The sequence below is a fragment of the Pelobates fuscus genome, chromosome 9, assembly GCF_036172605.1.
Source record: "Pelobates fuscus isolate aPelFus1 chromosome 9, aPelFus1.pri, whole genome shotgun sequence".
In the NCBI taxonomy this organism is placed as follows: domain Eukaryota; kingdom Metazoa; phylum Chordata; class Amphibia; order Anura; family Pelobatidae; genus Pelobates; species Pelobates fuscus.
This window is the reverse complement of record NC_086325.1, coordinates 21966154-21986048: the sequence shown is the minus strand read 5'-3', so window position 1 is coordinate 21986048 and position 19895 is coordinate 21966154. Positions and strand designations below refer to the sequence as shown.

General features: G+C 43.4%; 1 protein-coding gene across 1 annotated transcript in view; it reads left to right on the top strand.

Annotated features, from left to right (window-relative positions):
• LOC134572483 (complement factor B-like) overlaps positions 1-19895 on the top strand; it is a 99408-nt gene that overhangs the window by 60907 nt on the left and 18606 nt on the right. The window contains exons 13-15 of the mRNA XM_063431472.1: positions 3151-3292; positions 6525-6604; positions 8051-8154. Of these exons, the coding sequence (XP_063287542.1) occupies positions 3151-3292; positions 6525-6604; positions 8051-8154 (326 nt within the window). The remainder of the gene's footprint in view (positions 1-3150; positions 3293-6524; positions 6605-8050; positions 8155-19895) is intronic.

Here is a 19895-nt window from a genome sequence, read left to right as displayed (position 1 = left end):
ATCCACCACACACATACATCAAACAGACAAAATGTATCCACTACACAACCATACACATCATCCACTACACAACCACACACATCATCCACTACACAACCACACACATCATCCACTACACAACCACACACATAATCCACTACACAACCACACACACATCATCCACTACACAACCATTCACATCATCCACTACACAACCATTCACATCATCCACTACACAACCATTCACATCATCCACTACACAACCACACACATCATCCACTACACAACCACACACATCATCCACTACACAACCACACACATCATCCACTACACAACCATACACCCTATCCACTACACAACCACACATAAAATGCATCCACTACACAACCACACACAAACTGCATCCACTACACACATCATCCACTACACACACAGCATCCACTACACAAACACACACTCTGCAGTCACTATATACACACTACTTCCACTACACAAACACACACTGCATTTACTAGACACACATACACTATATCCACTACACAAACACACACTCTGCATTTACTATACACACAAACACTATATCCACTACACAAACACACACACTGCATTAACTATACACACACACTACATCCACTACACAAACACGCAATCTGCATTCACTATTCACATACTACATCCAGTACACAAACACACACACTGCATTCACTATACACACACAATACATCCACTATGCACACACACTCTGTCCACTACACAAACATACAATCTGAATCCACTATAAACAGCGTATCCACTTTACTCGCGCACTTTGTATCCTCTACACACATTCTATAGCCACTATACACACACAAACAAATTCAGTACACACACACTTCATCCTTGTGGGTGGACTTAAAGGACCACTATAGTGCCAGGAAAACATACTCGTTTTCCTGGCACTATAGTGCCCTCAGGGAACCCCTCCCGCCAGGCTCTGGAGAGAGGAAAGGGTTAAACTTACCTCTTTTTCCAGCGCTGGGCGGGAAGCTTTCCTCCTCCTCTCCTTCTTCCTTGCGACGTCATTGGCTGAATGTGCATGCGCGGCAGGAGCCGTGCGCGCATTCAGCCGGTCGCATAGGAAAGCATTTACAATGCTTTCCTATGGACGCTTGCGTGCTCTCGCTGTGATTTTCACAGTGAGAATCACGCAAGCGCCTCTAGCGGCTGTCAATGAGACAGCCACTAGAGGTTTAGGAGGCTGGATTAACCCTCAGTATAAACATAGCAGTTTCTCTGGTCTGGGTGCCTAGAGTGGTCCTTTAAGATGGGCCCTGTGGGTGGATTTGGGGGCGGGTCATGTGGGCAGACTTGGGGCCGGTCATGTGGACTGACTTGGGGGGCGGGCCCCGGGGGGCCCAGATGGTGGGCTGTGTCAGGGGCCCCAAAATTTCTGGTGGCAGTCCTGCCTCTGTGATTGCCAACAAGGGTTTTGCCACCAAGTACTAAGTCGAAGGGGTCAAATACTTTATTCACTCAATGACATGCAAATCAATTTATAGCTTTTTGGACGTGTTTTTCTGGATTTTTTTTGTTTTGTTATTCTGTCTCTCACTGTTAAAATACACCTACCATTAAAACTATAGACATATCATTCCTTTGTCAGTGGGCAAATGTAAAACATCAGCAGGGGATCAAATACTACATTTCCCTCACTGTAAATGCTGAGTCATTTCTTTATACACAGTCAAAGGAATAAATACTAGAACCTTATAAAACTATCAAGTCATTTCGGTAAATATTGTTAAAACCTTCCATGTAGTGAGAGTTTGACATAAATACTCGTTAAGGCTAAGTTCCCAAGAAAGCAATTAAAAAAAAAACATATATTTAAGGCATTTTTTGTTTATTTTGTTTGCAACATTTCTTATTTCATTATTTTTGTAAATTTTTCATGTAAAAAAAAAATACATGTAATTTAAAATAAATTAATTTCACTTTAAATTTATTGAACCACATGTTTTGTCTGATAAAGGAGGACACTTTAACCACCATAACCACTATGGCTGTGGGAGCCATCCCACATTTATTTTAATGGTCTGTTGGGGAGCAGCCTCTCCCTGGTACCCATAGCCAGCCCTCTCTCCAACCTCATTGATAATGTGAAAAATGTAGACTCCTGTATTACAATTATCCATTCAGTTCAACATGGACAGGAGTGAGAGGCTGAGAGCACTGGGCTAAGTTGCCCTCTTCTGCCCATTGGAGTGGTCTGGGTGCCAACTCCCACCAACCTTAACCCTGCAAGTGTAATTATTGCAGTTTTTTATAAACTGCAATAATTACCTTGCAGGGTTAAGTCCTCCTTTAGTGACTATCTACCAGAGGGACTTCCGGGTTCTTAAAACATGAAAAGTGTTTTATATGACGCTGGACGTCCTCACGCTATGCATGAGGACCTCCAGCGTCGCCGGAATCGTCCTAGTTCTCCCCCGCCGACGTCAGCTGGCGGGGGAGGAGCGTGTGTGGAGCCTGACCCAGCGCCGAGGGACATCGGCGTTGGATTCAGGTAATTTACTGAACAGGTTTTAACCCCTTTAGCAACATGGGATGGGGGGTGGGAGGGAGGGGTGCAACACAGGATTCTGCAGTGGCAGGAAAACGGGTTTGTTTACCTGGCACTGGAGAGTCCCTTTAAGGCCGAAATATTTAAATAATAATAGGGCAGTCTTTAAAGATATCCTATGGAAATAATATGCCTAACTCTTTATAATTTCTCAATAGTAGAGCTCCACAAAGATACCAGATGATGTTATATAAGAGAGACGTTCCATGCTTTAATGATGGTTATGGCAGTCTAAAGTATGATTGGTCCTTAAGTTAGGGTTAAGAGTGAACCTATCAAAAGGTATCCACATCTCATGCATTCTATTTGTGATTGCACGGGGTCCTATAGATTGCAGGGTGCTGCCAGGCCATCGGTAGTTTGGTAGTGCTGGCACAGGCTTGGACTGTCAGTGCTAGGATACCTTACATCACTGGAAGGACTGGAGGCAAAGGGGACAAAGGGATTAGAAAGTGAATAAGATTTGGTAACAATGGATTTGAGCCAAATATCGTTGGATTTTTTTCCATGTCTCTACTTTTGTATCTTTCCTTCTTTCTCACACATGTTCTTTGTTTTCTGTTTTACAGAAAGCCTGCCGGTCAAAAACCTTTACCGACATCCTCAGTTTGACCAAAATGCCAAGAAGGATAAAAACATAAACAGTACATTTGACTATGATGTCGCACTTCTCGAACTAGGTCGGAAGATTTCCTATTCATCAACAGCCAGGTTAGAGATCAGCCAAATTCAACCAGCAGTTAAGATGATCAGTTAAATCAGAGTCAGTTATAATTAAATAGTATGGAGGAAGTTACATTGTTTTGCTTTTGTAAGTCCATATAAATGTGGCACGGAGTTTACATGCTATTTAAAGATGGCAGCAGAATCCTCCTGGACATTACTTAAGGTTTAAGTTCTAGAGCCAAGCATTTTCTCACATAATTCCCCACATTCCCATAAAATCCATGGAGCTGTTTGTCAATTACTTTTACTTTTGCTCACTGTGGCTTTTCATTGGGCTTATGGCATACTTGCTGGGATTTTCTGGTAAATGAAACATTTAAAGCATGGCTTTCTCAGGTAGGGCAATGGCAATGGAAATGTGGCTGGATTTGTAAGCTGGACATGGCTGTAAAAAATGGGTATCCTGGCAAACGATCTTCATAGTTTCCTACTGATCTGAGCTGTAGGAGATTCCATTGGCTGTAACTACTGTGTGCTTCTTGCTACAGAAAAAGTCCATGGACGGCATCTGGGCTTTTTGTGAGCAAGCACAGGAAATCTCTGTAATTGCAAACAATAAATTGCTCGCAATTTTACAGATATTTATCGTCACAGAAAAACTGTCTGACTCAAAATGTAATTTTAAATGCAAACGGTGGGAACTCATTTTGTGAGTTCTCATGTATGATCCATGCATTTTGCTATACAGTCTAAATCAAGATGCATAATTGGTTGAGTGCTGGCCCAGAATGGCTATTGGGCAAACTGAGTGAATGGCCAGTAGGCAGCGATGGACATGGACTGAGACCGACAGGGCAGATCAAATGATCTACTCAAGTAGGGCTGGCCCATAGAGGGAGCTTAACATCTCGTGAAGAGTTCAAAGCCCATACCTTCAGGAGTGTTGTGGGAGAGATTGGACCTCTGGCGGGTTTATGCACTGGCTTTGAGGCCAGAGCATCACTATGGTTTCCAATAGTTTTCATGAGTACACACAGCTGTCAGGATCCGCAGTGGGTGAAGACTAGGTGCCTTTCCCACTGGACCACTAGGATAGATTTGACCCCCTCCCTGGCTCAAGGTAGGAAGAGGGGAATAAAGGTTTGATTCTTTAAAAAAAAAAAATATATATATATCAGTTTTATATTTACACATCAACAGAATTGCAGCCACTGCTTTCTTCCCCACTCTGCAACCTGTATTCAGCATATTTGACAGCCCTCATCTCCCACATACTACAGCCCCTGTTTCACCACACACTTAAGACCATGTTTCCACAAACACTACATGCCATATACAAAACACAAAGATAAAGCACCGCGCTTACAGCAGCAGTAGCTTAGTATCCAACAGCTTAAAATACATAGTAAAAACAAAGAGAACGTTACCTGCGCTCTGGCCTAAATCCCCATGTGCGTTTAAACAAAATGGAGGCTCTTTAGTTGTATTCCAATGGCCATTTGAATATATAAGCTCACCAGCCACGTCAAGGCAAGCCTCAATAGGTGAGTCCTACACTAGCCATTAGATATGCTGATATCAGCCAAGAATCTCCAGTGAGACAGGAAGGGGTATTTTAAAAACCCTTTAACATGTAACCCTTTATAGGGCTTCTACACACACAATAAACTTTGCTGGTATCAGACAAAGTGAGACAGAAAGGGGTGTTTTATAAACCCATTAACATGTAACCCTTTATAGGGCTTCTACACATTCAATAAACTCTTATTTTAAGCTGTTGGATACTAAGCTACTGCTGCTGTAAGCGCGGTGCTTTATCTTTGTGTTTTGTATATGAATTTTGTATCACTCAGCTATGTTACATTGCTGCCAGCCTCCCCACGTTGTCTTATTAAGACTTTATAAGTATGTAGGGGCAGCACCCCTTCCTGTCTCATCAGAGAAATTTGCCTTTTAGCTGATACCAGCAAGGTGATTTGTATATGTTATAGCCCTATTCAGGGTAAAGTATGTAGGGGTTTATAAAACACCCCTTCATGTCTCATTAGAGACGTTTAAACTTTGTCTGATACCAGCAGAGTTTATTGAATGTGTAGAAGCCCTATAAAGGGTTAAATGTTAATGGGTTTATAAAACACCCCTTTCTGTCTCACTTTGTCTGATACCAGCAAAGTTTATTGTGTGTGTAGAAGCCCTATAAAGGGTTACATGTTAAAGGGTTTTTAAAATACCCCTTCCTGTCTCACTGGAGATTCTTGGCTGATATCAGCATATCTAATGGCTAGTGTAGGACTCACCTATTGAGGCTTGCCTTGACGTGGCTGGTGAGCTTATATATTCAAATGGCCATTGGAATACAACTAAAGAGCCTCCATTTTGTTTAAACGCACATGGGGATTTAGGCCAGAGCGCAGGTAACGTTCTCTTTGTTTTTACTACATGCCATATCCCCACATACATTACAGCCTTTATTGCTGCCATATACTGCAGCCCCTGTCCCTCAAACACTACAACCGATATGCCCCATATACGACCGCTCTTATCCTCCTAACACACCTCCTATACTCACATACACTATGGCCTTTATCGCCCCCGTATATCACAGCCCTTCTTGCTCCCACTTACTACTCTATACAAGCAACATCACAAGCAGTCTTCAAACACATACAAAACCACAGGCAGCCCACAGACATTCTCCCAAAACTTTCCCTCTTGTCCTCTGGCAATCCTGTCATGGGGACACCAAACACAAGTTGCCAGAAAAAGCATAAGAAGGGTGTCATTAAATTTGCTTCCACTAGAGAAAGTGTATGTACTTGGTGTGATGTATGCTTCTGCGTAAATGTCCATACCAACATTGTGTTGTATGTCCCTGCATGTTGTTTCCCTGATTGTTTGAAAAAATTAACAAAATATTATACATTTAAAAAAACAAACACACTAAATAAACACATTCAGCTCTTCAGTAGGGCTCTGTGCATGAGCTGCCCTGGAGGGGAGTCTAACTGACATAATCACTTTGGGAGTGTGCGCGCGTCATTGGTGATGACACGACATGCCCCCTCATATTGGGCTGCTCTGCCTTTAAATACCCAGGCTGAAGTTTTCTCTCGGTCCACTCCTTGGTTGGGTGCAGGGTGGAAACATGGAAAAGAACACATAAAACACATCTATCACAGGCCGTTTGGGTCACGGGGATAATATTTTTAAATGAAAGATAAGAATAAATGATGAGGTTTGTTGTTGTTTATGTGACAATCTAACCTCTGTCTTTCAGACCCATCTGCATTCCCTGCACTAAAAGCTCATCGTGGGCCTTAAGGATGAAGGGAGAACATATAACATGCAAAGATCATGGTGAGTTATACAAAATGGAACATAGTGATTGAATAAAGGACAATGGAGACCAGGCACATAGTGATTTAATAAAGGACAATGGAGAACAGGAACATAGTGATTGAATAAAGGAGAATGGAGAACAGGAACATAGTGATTTAATAAAGGACAATGGAGAACAGGAACATAGTGATTGAATAAAGGAGAATGGAGAACAGGAACATAGTGATTGAATAAAGGAGGATAGAGACCAACATCATAGTGATTGAATAAAGGAGAATGGAGAACAGGAACATAGTGATTGAATAAAGGAGAATGGAGAACAGGAACATAGTGATTGAATAAAAGAGGATGGAGACCAACATCATAGTGATTGAATAAAGGAGGATGGAGACCAACATCATAGTGATTGAATAAAGGAGAATGGAGAACAGGAACATAGTGATTGAATAAAGGAGGATGGAGAACAGGAACATAGTGATTGAATAAAGGAGAATGGAGAACAGGAACATAGTGATTGAATAAAGGAAAATGGAGACCAACATCATAGTGATTGAATAAAGGAGAATGGAGAACAGGAACATAGTGATTGAATAAAGGAGAATGGAGAACAGGAACATAGTGATTGAATAAAGGAGGATGGAGACCAACATCATAGTGATTGAATAAAGGAGGATGGAGACCAACATCATAGTGATTGAATAAAGGAGAATGGAGAACAGGAACATAGTGATTGAATAAAGGAGAATGGAGAACAGGAACATAGTGATTGAATAAAGGAGGATGGAGACCAACATCATAGTGATTGAAAAAAGGAGGATGGAGAACAGGGACATAGTGATTGAAAAAAGAAGGATGGAAAACCGTAACATAGTGATTGAATAAAGGAGGATAGAGATCAGGAAAATAGTGATTGAATAAAGGAGGATGGAGAACAGGGACATAGTGATTAAATAAAGGAAGATGGAGAACAGGAACATAGTGATTGAATAGAGGATGGAGAACAGGAACATAGTGATTGAATAGAGGAGAATGGAGAACAGGAACATAGTGATTGAGTTATGAAGTGAAAAAAAATACAACATGCTATCATACGAAACTAGAACTTGGTGATTGAATAAAGTAGGTTTGAGAACAGGAACATAATGATTGAATAAAGGAGGGCGAAGAACAGGAACATAGTGATTGAATAAAGGACAATGGAGAACAGGAACATAGGGATTGAATAAAGGAGGATGGAGAGCAGGGGAGTAAGTGTGTGAAGAGAGACAGGCACCACAATTTTGAAGATAAAAGTGGTAGAAAAAAGTGAGGTGGTAAAAAGAAAGCAGCCGGAATAGAAGGAAGTTGGACAAATAGTGAGATTAAAGGAGAGAAAACCTCAGCAAACAGACACCATTAATAAGAAATAAAGCTAAGATGAAATGGTGTTAATTCCTTGACTAATAATAATCTTTTCTCCCACAGAGGACTTTTTATTTAAGGAAGAGCAGATCAAGTCACTATTTATAGCGGAGGAAGACAAGAAATTAATGGAGCAGAAGGATGTGACAATAAAGACAGGAAATACGGTAAGGGCAGAGTTAAGACACACGCTTTCGTAAGGAATCCTCTAGGTTTTTATAAACTTTTTATCAATCCATAGTCTTCAGCGGTGGGATTGTCAAGGAGGCAGATAGGATAGTTTGTCCCTGGCTACTAAACGCTGAGTAAAATTGGTCTGAAACTTTACTCTGTATTAAAATCTGATTCAACTTTATCCTAGCACAAGGAAATTGTATAGTAAATTATATTTTTATATCTTAGAAAAGGAATGTAGCAGACATGTTAGAGTAACAATATATCGTTTTTAGAATAGAAACTTTAAAGTAAGCAATAGTAATTGATCCAGGTTTATTAACCCATAAAATGATTGATCATTTTCCTTTGTGATCACATACATCTTCCCCAATTTCCCAGATCTCTTTGGTCGTTTCTCATATTCCTTTCACATTCACACATCACGCAGCTGACTGCCTTTCTTTTGTACTTGAGTGCAGAGATTAAAGGCATGTTTCCATATTTTAGTTAACAAAAAAAAATCTGTTACATAGTGTTAAGACTAACAGTAGGTTCATGTAGTAGCTGTGAAAATGATAGATTTCCTTGGTCCAGCACTGATTTTAATGTTTGCTAAGCACCACTCTTGTCTTTTTCCAGTGACACCGGCCACCATTCAATAAAGGGACACTATAGTCACCAAAACAATGTTTGCTTAATGAAGCAGTTCTGGTGTATAGATCATACTCCTGCATTCCCACTGCTCAATTCTTTGCCATTTACGAGATAAATCACCCTGTTTATGCAGCCCTAGGCACACCTCGCTGAATGTGACTTACACAGCCTTCCCAAACACTTCCTTTATTGCAAAGTCTGTTTAATTTAGAATTTCTCATCTCCTGCTCTGTTAATAGCTTGCTAGACCTTGCAGGAGCCTCCTGTATGTGATTAAAGTTCAATATACTGTGCAGGAGATATAAACTTTTAAAGTAAGTTATATCTGATTAAAAATGAAACCATTTTGTTTTCATTCAGACTGTGTCAATCACTGCCATTGGATGTGTGGCTAGGGCTGCGTACATAGAAACAAATGTGATTTAACTCCTAAATGGCAGTGGATTGAGCAGTGAAACTTCAGAGGCATTATCTAGTAGGGAGGAGTCGGCCAACTATAGGCCAGTAAGCCTTACTTCGGTAGTGGGGAAAGTGATGGAAACCATGTTAAAGGGTAGGGTTTTGGAACATCTAAAATCACATGGATTTCAAGATCAGAGACAACATGGGTTTACTTCAGGGAGATCATGCCAAACTGATCTTTTTTTGATTCAGTAACTAAAATAATAGATCAGGGTGGTGCAGTAGACATTGCTTACCTAGATTCCACACAGAAGGCTTATCAATAAACTGCAATCTTTAAGTTTGGATTCCAATATTGTTGAATGGTTTAGGCAGTGGCTGAGTGACAGGCAACAGAGGGTTGTAGTCAATGGAGTCTATTGGAAGCAAGGTCTAGTTACCAGTGGGGTACCTCAGGGATCTGTACTTGGACCCATTCTCTTTAATGTTTTTATTAGGGATATTGCAGAAGGTCTTGATGGTAAGGTGTGTCTTTTTGCTGATAATACTGGAGACCGTATCTCCAGAAGGATATTGATACTTTAGAGAGAGTTCAGAGAAGGGCTATTAAACTGGTTCATGGATTGCAGGATAAAACTTACTAGGAAAGGTTAAAGGATCTTAACATGTATGTAACGGACCGTTTCGCTCACAAGAGGATACAAACCGTTTAGGCGATAATCCCCTCCAGATAGACAAGCAGCTACTGCAATCACCAACCTCCCAAACTCCAAACTGCACGAAATCACCAACTCCCGAACAAGAAACACATGAACCCTGGAAGCAGCCGAACAGGAAAAGCAATACGAACAGCTTACACTCCTGGCAATCGGCATACAGTCAAATTCCCCCCAAGAATGAGACAACACTTCACTTTGAGGGTTAAGCAGGAACTACTGATTTATTCACACAAACTGTCTTATCAAGGATTCTCCCATGCAAGGGAGGGATTTACAACAATTACACAATACACCAATCACACAAGGGTTACCTCCCACAATGCCTCACAATCCCTCCTCTCTGCCCTGGAGATAATTGGGGAAGGAATCTAATTATCTCCAAGGACAGAGGCAAAACTCCATTACCCACATGGCAGACAAAAGGACAGTAAAAGACATAAAATTGCATACTGATACATTTAGTACATAAGGCACACATTTCTACAAATCCCCAGATAGCTTAGATCTGAGTGCACATTATTAGATGAATGGCAATCAGATCACATACATACAGTTTAAATGCCATGGAGCCAAAGTCTTTCATACAGTCTTTCAGTATACGGCTGGGCTCCATGGCATAGCTATCTTGGGTAGCATGGCTTTAACAGTCCGCAGAAAGGCACAAAACAGGGAAAAAGAATAGGGGCCATAGTCTAAAGGCAAGAGGCGGGCAAGCAGCCCCCTCCAAGGACACGTGGCGAGGTCGGTTTCGCCACACTTCTCCCCTTTACCCCCCAGACTAACAGGGTATCTGACCTCCTGCTGGTCAGTGCCCTGGTTAGTCCAGCAACCCACCCATGAAGTACAAACAGCAGTACAGCCCACCCACACGTAACGTGGGAACTTGTCCATGTCCAGGTGCCTCACCACGGCTGTGCGGGGAGCTGGTCGACTGCCTTGGTGGGTTGCGGAGTAGGCAGAGACCAGCGGTACTCTGCCCTGGTGCCAGCGCTACCACTGAAGTAGCCTGGTTGGAGCCTGGTTGTGGGAGGGGGAGACCGACCGTCTCCCCTCTGGATACACAGCACTGTGGCTGGGGGACAGGGCCAACTGTCCCTACCACTTGTGCTGCAAGTACAGAGACTACGATCCCATCTGCACTGTTGGGGGGTGTAACATCTCCCCTTGGTGGGTTAGGGTGCCGCTGGAGAGAGGGTGTAACAAGCTCCTCTCTCTAAACTGTAACCTGCCACTGGGGAGAGGGGGTAGCAGGCTCCTCTCCCTGACACTCTCTCTGCTGGTGGAGAGGGGGACCAGCTGTCTCCCCTTTCAATATTTTGTCCTGCTGCTGGGGTGCGAGACTGATGGTGTCTGCTCCCTGCAGAACACTCTGCCGCTGGGGAGAAAGGATGGCACCTTCAGCTCCCTGGGGTACACACTGCCGCTGGGGAGGAAGGACTGCACATTCTGCTCCCTGGGGTACACACTGCCGCTGGGGAGGAAGGACGGCACCTTCAGCTCCCTGGGCTACACACTGCCGCTGGGGAGGAAGGACGACACCTTCAGCTCCCTGAGGGACACACTGCCGCTGGGCAGGAAGGACGACACCTTCAGCTCCCTGGGACATACACTGCCTCTGGGGAGGAAGGACGGCACCTTCTGCTCCCTGGGGTACACACTGCCGCTGGGGAGGAAGGACGGCACCTTCTGCTCCCTGGGGTACACACTACCGCTGGTGAGGAAGGACGACACCTTCTGCTCCCTGGGACACACACGGCCGCTGGGGAGGAAGGACGGCACCTTCTGCTCCCTGGGACACACACTGCCGCCGGGGAGGAAGGACGGCACCTTCTGCTCCATGGGGTACACACTGCCGCTGGGTAGGAAGGACGACACCTTCAGTTCCCTGGGACGCACACTGCCGCTGGGGAGGAAGGACGGCACCTTCTGCTCCCTGGGGTACACACTGCCGCTGGGGAGGAAGGACGACACCTTCAGCTCCCTGTAGCTCACACTGCCGCTGGGGAGGAAGGTCGGCACCTTCTGCTACCTGGGGTACACACTGCCGCTGGGGAGGAAGGACGGCACCTTCTGCTCCCTGGGACACACACTGCCGCTGGGGATCCTTGCAGGACCAGTCTAGGAGGTCCGCTACCTCGGGTACCGCTGGTTGCTGTTGGGAAAGAGGACCGGTTGTCTCTTTCCGGGCCTCATTGATGAGTCGCAGGTAATCCCACTCCAGGTTCCATTCCTTGGTGACCAAATACCGTATGTCTGCCTCGAGGTCAATAGCGCTATGGAGCCCCAGCATGTCTTCTTGGTCGTAACACAGGTCCCAAAAACGAGAGTCGGTAGCTTTCCCAAAGTCCTCATCGTCATTATTATCCCAAAATAGGCCAGGGCCAGCGTAACCTCCGCCTTCTGGGAACTCATACTCTGCCATCTCGGGGACACACTGAGCTGCCTACCACTGTATCGCCTGGTATGCGTCGTCGAGAGCAAGTTCTGCATATACTAAAATCTCGAGTCTAATCACCCACGCTTCTTCGGTCTTTTTCCTCAGGAGGGGCATCCGCTCTGCCATTCGAGCCAGGATTCGCTGCCTTCTGCTGCGGCGCCAATCCCCTCGCTAATACTGTACTTCCTCTAGGGCTACGTCCCACAACCCAGCTCTGGCACTCTCTCTGTACCTCAACATGTCCTCCTCTGACACTGCTCCCGACCTCAGGGATACGTAACAGTACAATCTATCTTGCAACTTCTCCTCCATTTTATGAGTTCCTTCGTAGATAGGGGCGCTGTACTGGTACTGGCGTTGCTCTCAATTTGTTAATCCAAGGAATGGTGTTACTCTGTAGCTGTCCTTCTGGGCTGTGGAATTGATCCCGTCGCTTGCCACCAATTGTAACGGACCGTTTCGCTCACAAGAGGATAAAAACCGTTTAGGCGATAATCCCCTTCCAGATAGACAAGCAGCTACTGCAATCACCAACCTCCCGAACTCCAAACTGCACAAAATCACCAACTCCCGAACAAGAAACACACGAACCCTGGAAGCAGCCGAACAGGAAAAGCAATACGAACAGCTTACACTCCTGGCAATCGGCATACAGTCAAATTCCCTCCAAGAATGAGACAACACTTCACTTTGAGGGTTAAGCAGGAACTAATGATTTATTCACACAAACTGTCTTATCAAGGATTCTCCCATGCAAGGGAGGGATTTACAACAATTACACAATACACCAATCACACAAGGGTTACCTCCCACAATGCCTCACAATCCCTCCTCTCTGCCCTGGAGATAATTGGGGAAGGAATCTAATTATCTCCAAGGACAGAGGCAAAACTCCATTACCCACATGGCAGACAAAATGACAGTAAAATACATAAAATTGCATACTGATACATTTAGTACATAAGGCACACATTTCTACATATCCCCAGATATCTGAGATCTGAGCGCACATTATTAGATGAATGGCACTCATGGCTTTAACAGTCCGCAGAAAGGCACAAACCAGGGAAAAAGAACAGGGGCCATAGTCTAAAGGCAAGAGGCGGGCAAGCAGCCCCCTCCAAGGACACGTGGCAAGGTCGGTTTCGCCACAATGTATAGCTTGGAGGAAAGACGAGACAGGGGGGATATGATAGAAACATTTAAACACATAAAGGGAATCAACACAGTAAAGGAGGAGACTATATTTAAAAGAAGAAAAACTGGGGGGGCGTGGCCGACCGCTGAGCTGAATGGACGCACACTAGCATAGCTCCGGCGGACCCAGATTCCAATCCACACTAATCGGAGACAAAAATACAAACATGGGCAACCACAAGAAGCAGGGTCCTTCTCATGGACACACAGGGAAAACCCCTACCACCAAATCGGGAGCGTTGACCCGTTATTATAAAGAAAACTCGAACCGCGAGGATGAGGCCGCGACCACGACTAACGTAATGGCGGAAAACGATCAGCAACCCGCTAGTCCCTCAGCATCAGAAATCTCACACACCTCGGCAGATATAACATATGAGGCTGATATAAAAACCATCCTTAAAAACTTACCTTCCAAAAACGATCTGTACAACATGCAACACGATCTTCAAAACTCGATGGGTAAGCTGGAGGCCACATTCCACAAAAAAATGGAGGCGATAGGCTCGGAAGTCCGCCAGTTAAACCTCAGAGTGTCAGACCTGGAGGAAGAAAGGGACACCACACAAGCCCTAATCACAAATATATCAACAACGCTTAATTCTCATGCCTTTAACATGGCGGCCACACAAAGGCACATAGACGACTTGGACAACCGAGGGAGGAGAAATAACCTGCGAATTAGAGGCCTGCCAGAATCCCAAGGTGAGAGCTTAGACTCCATATTAAATGAGCTTTTTAATCTCATCTTAGGGGAACAACAGGATAATAATATCCTACTTGACAGAGCCCACCGCTCACTACGCCCCAGAGGCCTGTCTACCGACACCCCAAGAGACACAATATGCCGATTACATTACTTCTCCACTAAAGAGAATATACTCAAAGCTCTTAGGGAAACCTCACAGCCCTTACTATTCCACGGCAACCCAATACAAATCTTCCCAGACCTCTCTCGATACACTCTACAAGCACGTAGAGCTCTGAAACCTGTCACTGAACACTTAAGAAACAGAAACATCAGATATCGCTGGGGTTTCCCATTTGCCTTAATTGTCAATAATAAAGGCACAATACTATCGATATCCTCTATCCTAGACGTTCCCCCGTTCCTTCAAGCACTAGACTTACCACACACCACGGTAATGGATTGGAATGGGCTACAGTTCCAGCACGAATCAACCAGCCTTCCACAGAGACAAAGATGGGTTACACCTGCTAAAAAACGACGAAACGACCATAGATTTGTCTCACCACAACAGTCATCAAGAATTTCCTCAGACATCGCGGATCAACAGATCCTACAATCTCCGGAATGATAGGAAGCCCCAAAGCCTCACTTTTTCCCAAACTTTTCGCTTCCATGTTTCAATTACTACAGGGACTAACTAGAGGACAAATACACCAAGGGCGGACGACAACCATCACCATCAATATCCAGAACATTGACTATAACTACTCCTGATATCTTCTCATTAAAGTATCCCAGACTGCTTTACAGATGGTAGTTTCGGCCTGTTGGGACGATCAGTATCGGTTTAAGACTCACACGAACCAAGCAGACTATGTCAACCGGACGCAATGCATTCGCCTGAATTCAATTCAACCCATCAGATAACCACACGTAATTCCTAACATTATATTCCTCCCACAGGTGTATCACTCACGTTAAGCTTTGTTAGATATTTTGATCTGCACCCTCGGGTGAAGGGAATATATAAGTTTAGACTATGGCACTAAGATACACAGATACTGTCAATGTTCACTGTAATCTCAATGGGACAAATATGTTAATGTTATTGATGTATTATACTACCTACCTACATAAATATCCGCTTAACTTCCGCTATCCTCCATTCCCTTTCCCCCTCTCCCCTCCCCCCCCTCTCCTTCCCTCCTCCCATTTCCCCCCCCCCCCTTTCCCCTCCACGTTGCCCTAAACATCCTACAACTCTAAGACTTTCGTCTTTAATTACTTTCCCACCTGTTGTATCACTATAGATACCTCTAGTTTCTGCCCTCTCATTAAGTTCATCAAATGTCTCAAAAATTATTTAAATTAATTGGTAATATAGGATTGCAGATCTGGGACCCTTGCTTATGCCACAAGGTTCTCCCCAAATTTCTTAGGTATCTATCGCTGTGTCCAGATAGATCACCTAAACTCTCGCTAATTGAGAGATACCCCTTCAGAAGGGGCTGTTGTATAAATCTATAGTTGTTATAACCTTTCTTTTGTATTTTATGTTATTTTAGTTCATCTCATTTCAATAGTATAACCGACTACACCTCACTCTGTTATAATTACAGGAAAACGCGCTTTTGAAAAGGAAATTGTTAGTGATTGCTAATAATAAATTGAGTTAAGGGAAGCCTAATTTACAATCTCTTCAACAAATACCCAAGGTCAGGACCACAGGCATTTTTTCCCTCCCCACCTATATAATAAGATCTGTGTTTTACAAATCATATCACAACACAGTCCATTCAAGTAACAATGAACTCAATAACATTATTAACACAAAATGCCAAAGGGCTGAACACCCCAGAAAAAAGGTCTCTTGCTCTGTCAGATTTTAGCAGACAGAAAGCCGATATAGTTTTCGTCCAAGAGACACACTTACGTAAAGGTACACAAATCAAACTACGAAGTAAAGAGTACCCACAAGGCCACTATAGCCACTACTCCGAATCCAAATCAAGGGGGGTTGCAATCTTGATTGGCAGAAATACTCCATTTACCCTCCAGGACCAACTCACTGATGACTCCGGTAGATTTTTATGCTTGAAAGGGAAATTGGGCCCCACCTTAGTAACACTGGTCAATCTATACGCACCTAACAAAAAACAAAATCAGTTCATGGGAAAAATCCTACATAAACTTTCAGACTTCCATGAAGGTATACTAATAATTGGTGGAGACATTAACATCTCCCTAGACGGAAATTTAGACTCCACCGCAAAATTAAACCCACAAATGACGCAAATTAGAAGCAAGATAAACTCTACACTCCTTACAGCACAACTTTATGACTGCTGGAGAGCAATAAATCCTACACGAAAAGATTTCTCATTTTACTCCACACCCTCAGGCACATACTCTCGGATCGACACGATCTTCCTCCAACATAGATATCTACCCCTAGTTACAGCGGCGTCCTACGGCCCAATTACTTGGTCAGACCATGCACCAATGACTTTGGAGTTAAACATACCAGTAATGCCCCAACCATCCACACAATGGAAACTTAATGACTTACTCCTAAACGACGCAAATAATGTTAAGCTTATTGAAAAAGCTATTACCAGTTATCTTGAGGAAAATACACATCCAGACATTTCACCTCCACTCCTATGGGAAGCTCACAAAGCAGTACTAAGGGGAGAGTTTATCAAAATTGCCTCCTCGGCCAAAAGAAATAGGGAACACAGAATTTCACAACTCACACGTGAATTAAAATCACTAGAATCCAAACATCATGACTGTGACTCTTCCCTTGATACCTACAAACTAATCCTTTCCAAAAGATCAGAACTCCAAACAACACTACTTTTACATGCAAAACGTAAGGTAACCTTGACAAAACACCGCTATTACACAAAAGGAGGTAAGGCAGGGAGACTACTTGCACAATCACTGAAACCAGAAAAGCAATCTACCTTCATTCCAGAAATTAAATTGGAATCAGGGAAAACGACTAAAAATATGCCAGAAATCATCAATGAATTCCACAAATTTTTCACAAACCTATATAACATTTCGAAAGACCATCCATCTAGGGAAGAGATTATCGCATTTTTACAACCCAGAATTAAAAGGACAATCCCTTATAATGAGATAGCATTTTTAGATGAACCCATTTCTCAAGAAGAATTTTACAATGTGGTCAAATCACTACCCTCAGGTAAAAGTCCCGGCCCAGATGGGTACACAGGGAAGTACTATAAGACCTTCTCATCATTACTAACGCAACCATTCATTAAAGCATACAACACTCACAAACTCTCACTCCTCATCCCCAAAGCCTCCCTGGAAGCAACCATCACACTGATCCCGAAACCGGGCAAAGACCCAACAGGCTGCGGAAACTATAGACCAATATCTCTAATTAACATAGATCTTAAAATACTAACAAAAATAATGGCGAACAGACTAAAAATGTTCCTTCCAAATTTGATACACCCAGACCAGGCAGGCTTTGTTCCTGGTAGGGAAGCAAAGAATAATACGACGAAAGTCCTCAATTTAATCCACTGGGCTCAAACCCACAAAACCCATAGCTCACTTCTCGCTATAGACGCCGAAAAGGCATTTGATAGAGTTAGCTGGTCCTTAATTAAACACACTTTACAAGCCCTTGGCTTCGGACCACGCTGGATGGAATGGTTAGCCGCTATATACTCGAAACCCACAGCACGGATACGGGTTAATGGCCAATTGTCACAACAAGTCCAAATCACTAATGGGACGAGGCAGGGCTGTCCCCTTTCACCTCTCCTGTTTATACTTATTCTGGAACCCTTTCTACAAGGGATCAGAGATAATCCACAAATTAAAGGTATCAGAGTAAAGCATCAGGAATATAAAGTCATGGCATTTGCCGATGACCTCCTCTTTACAATAACGAACCCACTATCAACCATTCCATATATCATCTCTGAAATGGCCCTTTATGGCACAATTTCTAACTTTCAGGCAAATCTTTCCAAATGTGACTTGATGCCCATCTACTCTACAAAATACTTAAATACTCAACTCAAACAAAGATTCCATTTTACGTGGCAACCCACCTCAGTCAAGTATTTAGGAGTCCACATATCACATAACCTCAAACTGTTATACAATCTTAATTTCAGCAAACTTCTAGATAACATCACTAAAGACCTCCAAGGCTGGCAAAGGCCTTGTTTTGGATGGTTTTGTAGGATCAATATTATCAAAATGAATATCCTCCCAAGATTACTTTACACTCTCCAAGCCCTTCCAATTCAACTAAATGAGACTTTCTTCTCAAAGATTAGAACGACACTCACCAGATACATATGGTCAAACTCCCAACCAAGAATAGCCCACGAAACTCTAATTAGAAACAGAAACAAGGGTGGTTTGAACCTACCTGACATAAAATCTTACCATGCAGCGGTCCATTTGAGTAGGATATATGAATGGACAAAACCCTCACCAGCACACCACTGGGTACAAATAGAGAACGAATACAGTACAATACCCTTGGCCGAATGCCCATGGCTTCCCAAGGCAAGCACACATACTCCACTTCTCAGTGGAGCACACCCTACAATTAAACCAACCATCCAGCTCTGGTATAAACTAATACGCACCACGAATATATCCCCATTCCCCTCGCCACTCTACCCACTTACTAATAATCCAAATTTCCAGGGAGGTCACTCAGGGAAGGCATATCTCAATTACCATAGGGGTTCCACACTAAAATTACGAGACATGATTTCACACAACACATTAAAAACCCTCCACCAGATTTTCCCTTCCACCTCACCAACCAACAACCAATTACTTCAATACTCGCAAATAAAACATTTCATTAACGCTAATAACCTACTACCTGGAGGAACCCGCCAACTGACAGAATTTGAAAATATATGCTCACATCATAAACTCACAAAAAAACATTTGTCTACCCTATACCAAATAACCAGGGATCTACAACAAACAGAAATGCCTAATTATACACAAAAATGGTCACAGGAACTACAGATTGATATTTCAGTGGACCAATGGCGAGATATCTACAAAGCCATCCACCAAACATCTACGTCTCTGATGGCCCAAGAAAGTAACTATAAACGTATCTCGAGATGGCACTACACCCCTAAGAAACTTCAACAAATACATACCCTAGACAAAGTCACATGCTGGCGATGCAACACCACCTCAGCAAATCACGCTCACATCTGGTGGCTCTGCCCGATCATAAACAAATTCTGGAATAGAATTCACACTCTTACCCAATCCATTTTGGGTATAACATTTAGTATGACACCTCTACAATACCTTTTTCAAGTATCCCCGTCTAACCATACCCTAAATAAGGTACAGAGTTCACTTTTCAAGCTCCTGTCTATGGCCGCCGCACAATTGATCCCCAAACACTGGAAAACACCTCAAGCCCCCACGGTTAGGGAATGGATAACAAGAATAGAGAACATAAGACAAATGGAACTAATATCATACGCTATCTCCAAAGACCTAGGTACACACTACACTATTTGGGAACCTTGGACAAGATTCCTAACCGAAACAACAACAATCAATACCCACCTCAAGCCTACACAGGCACAATACTCCACCTTCACACACAGA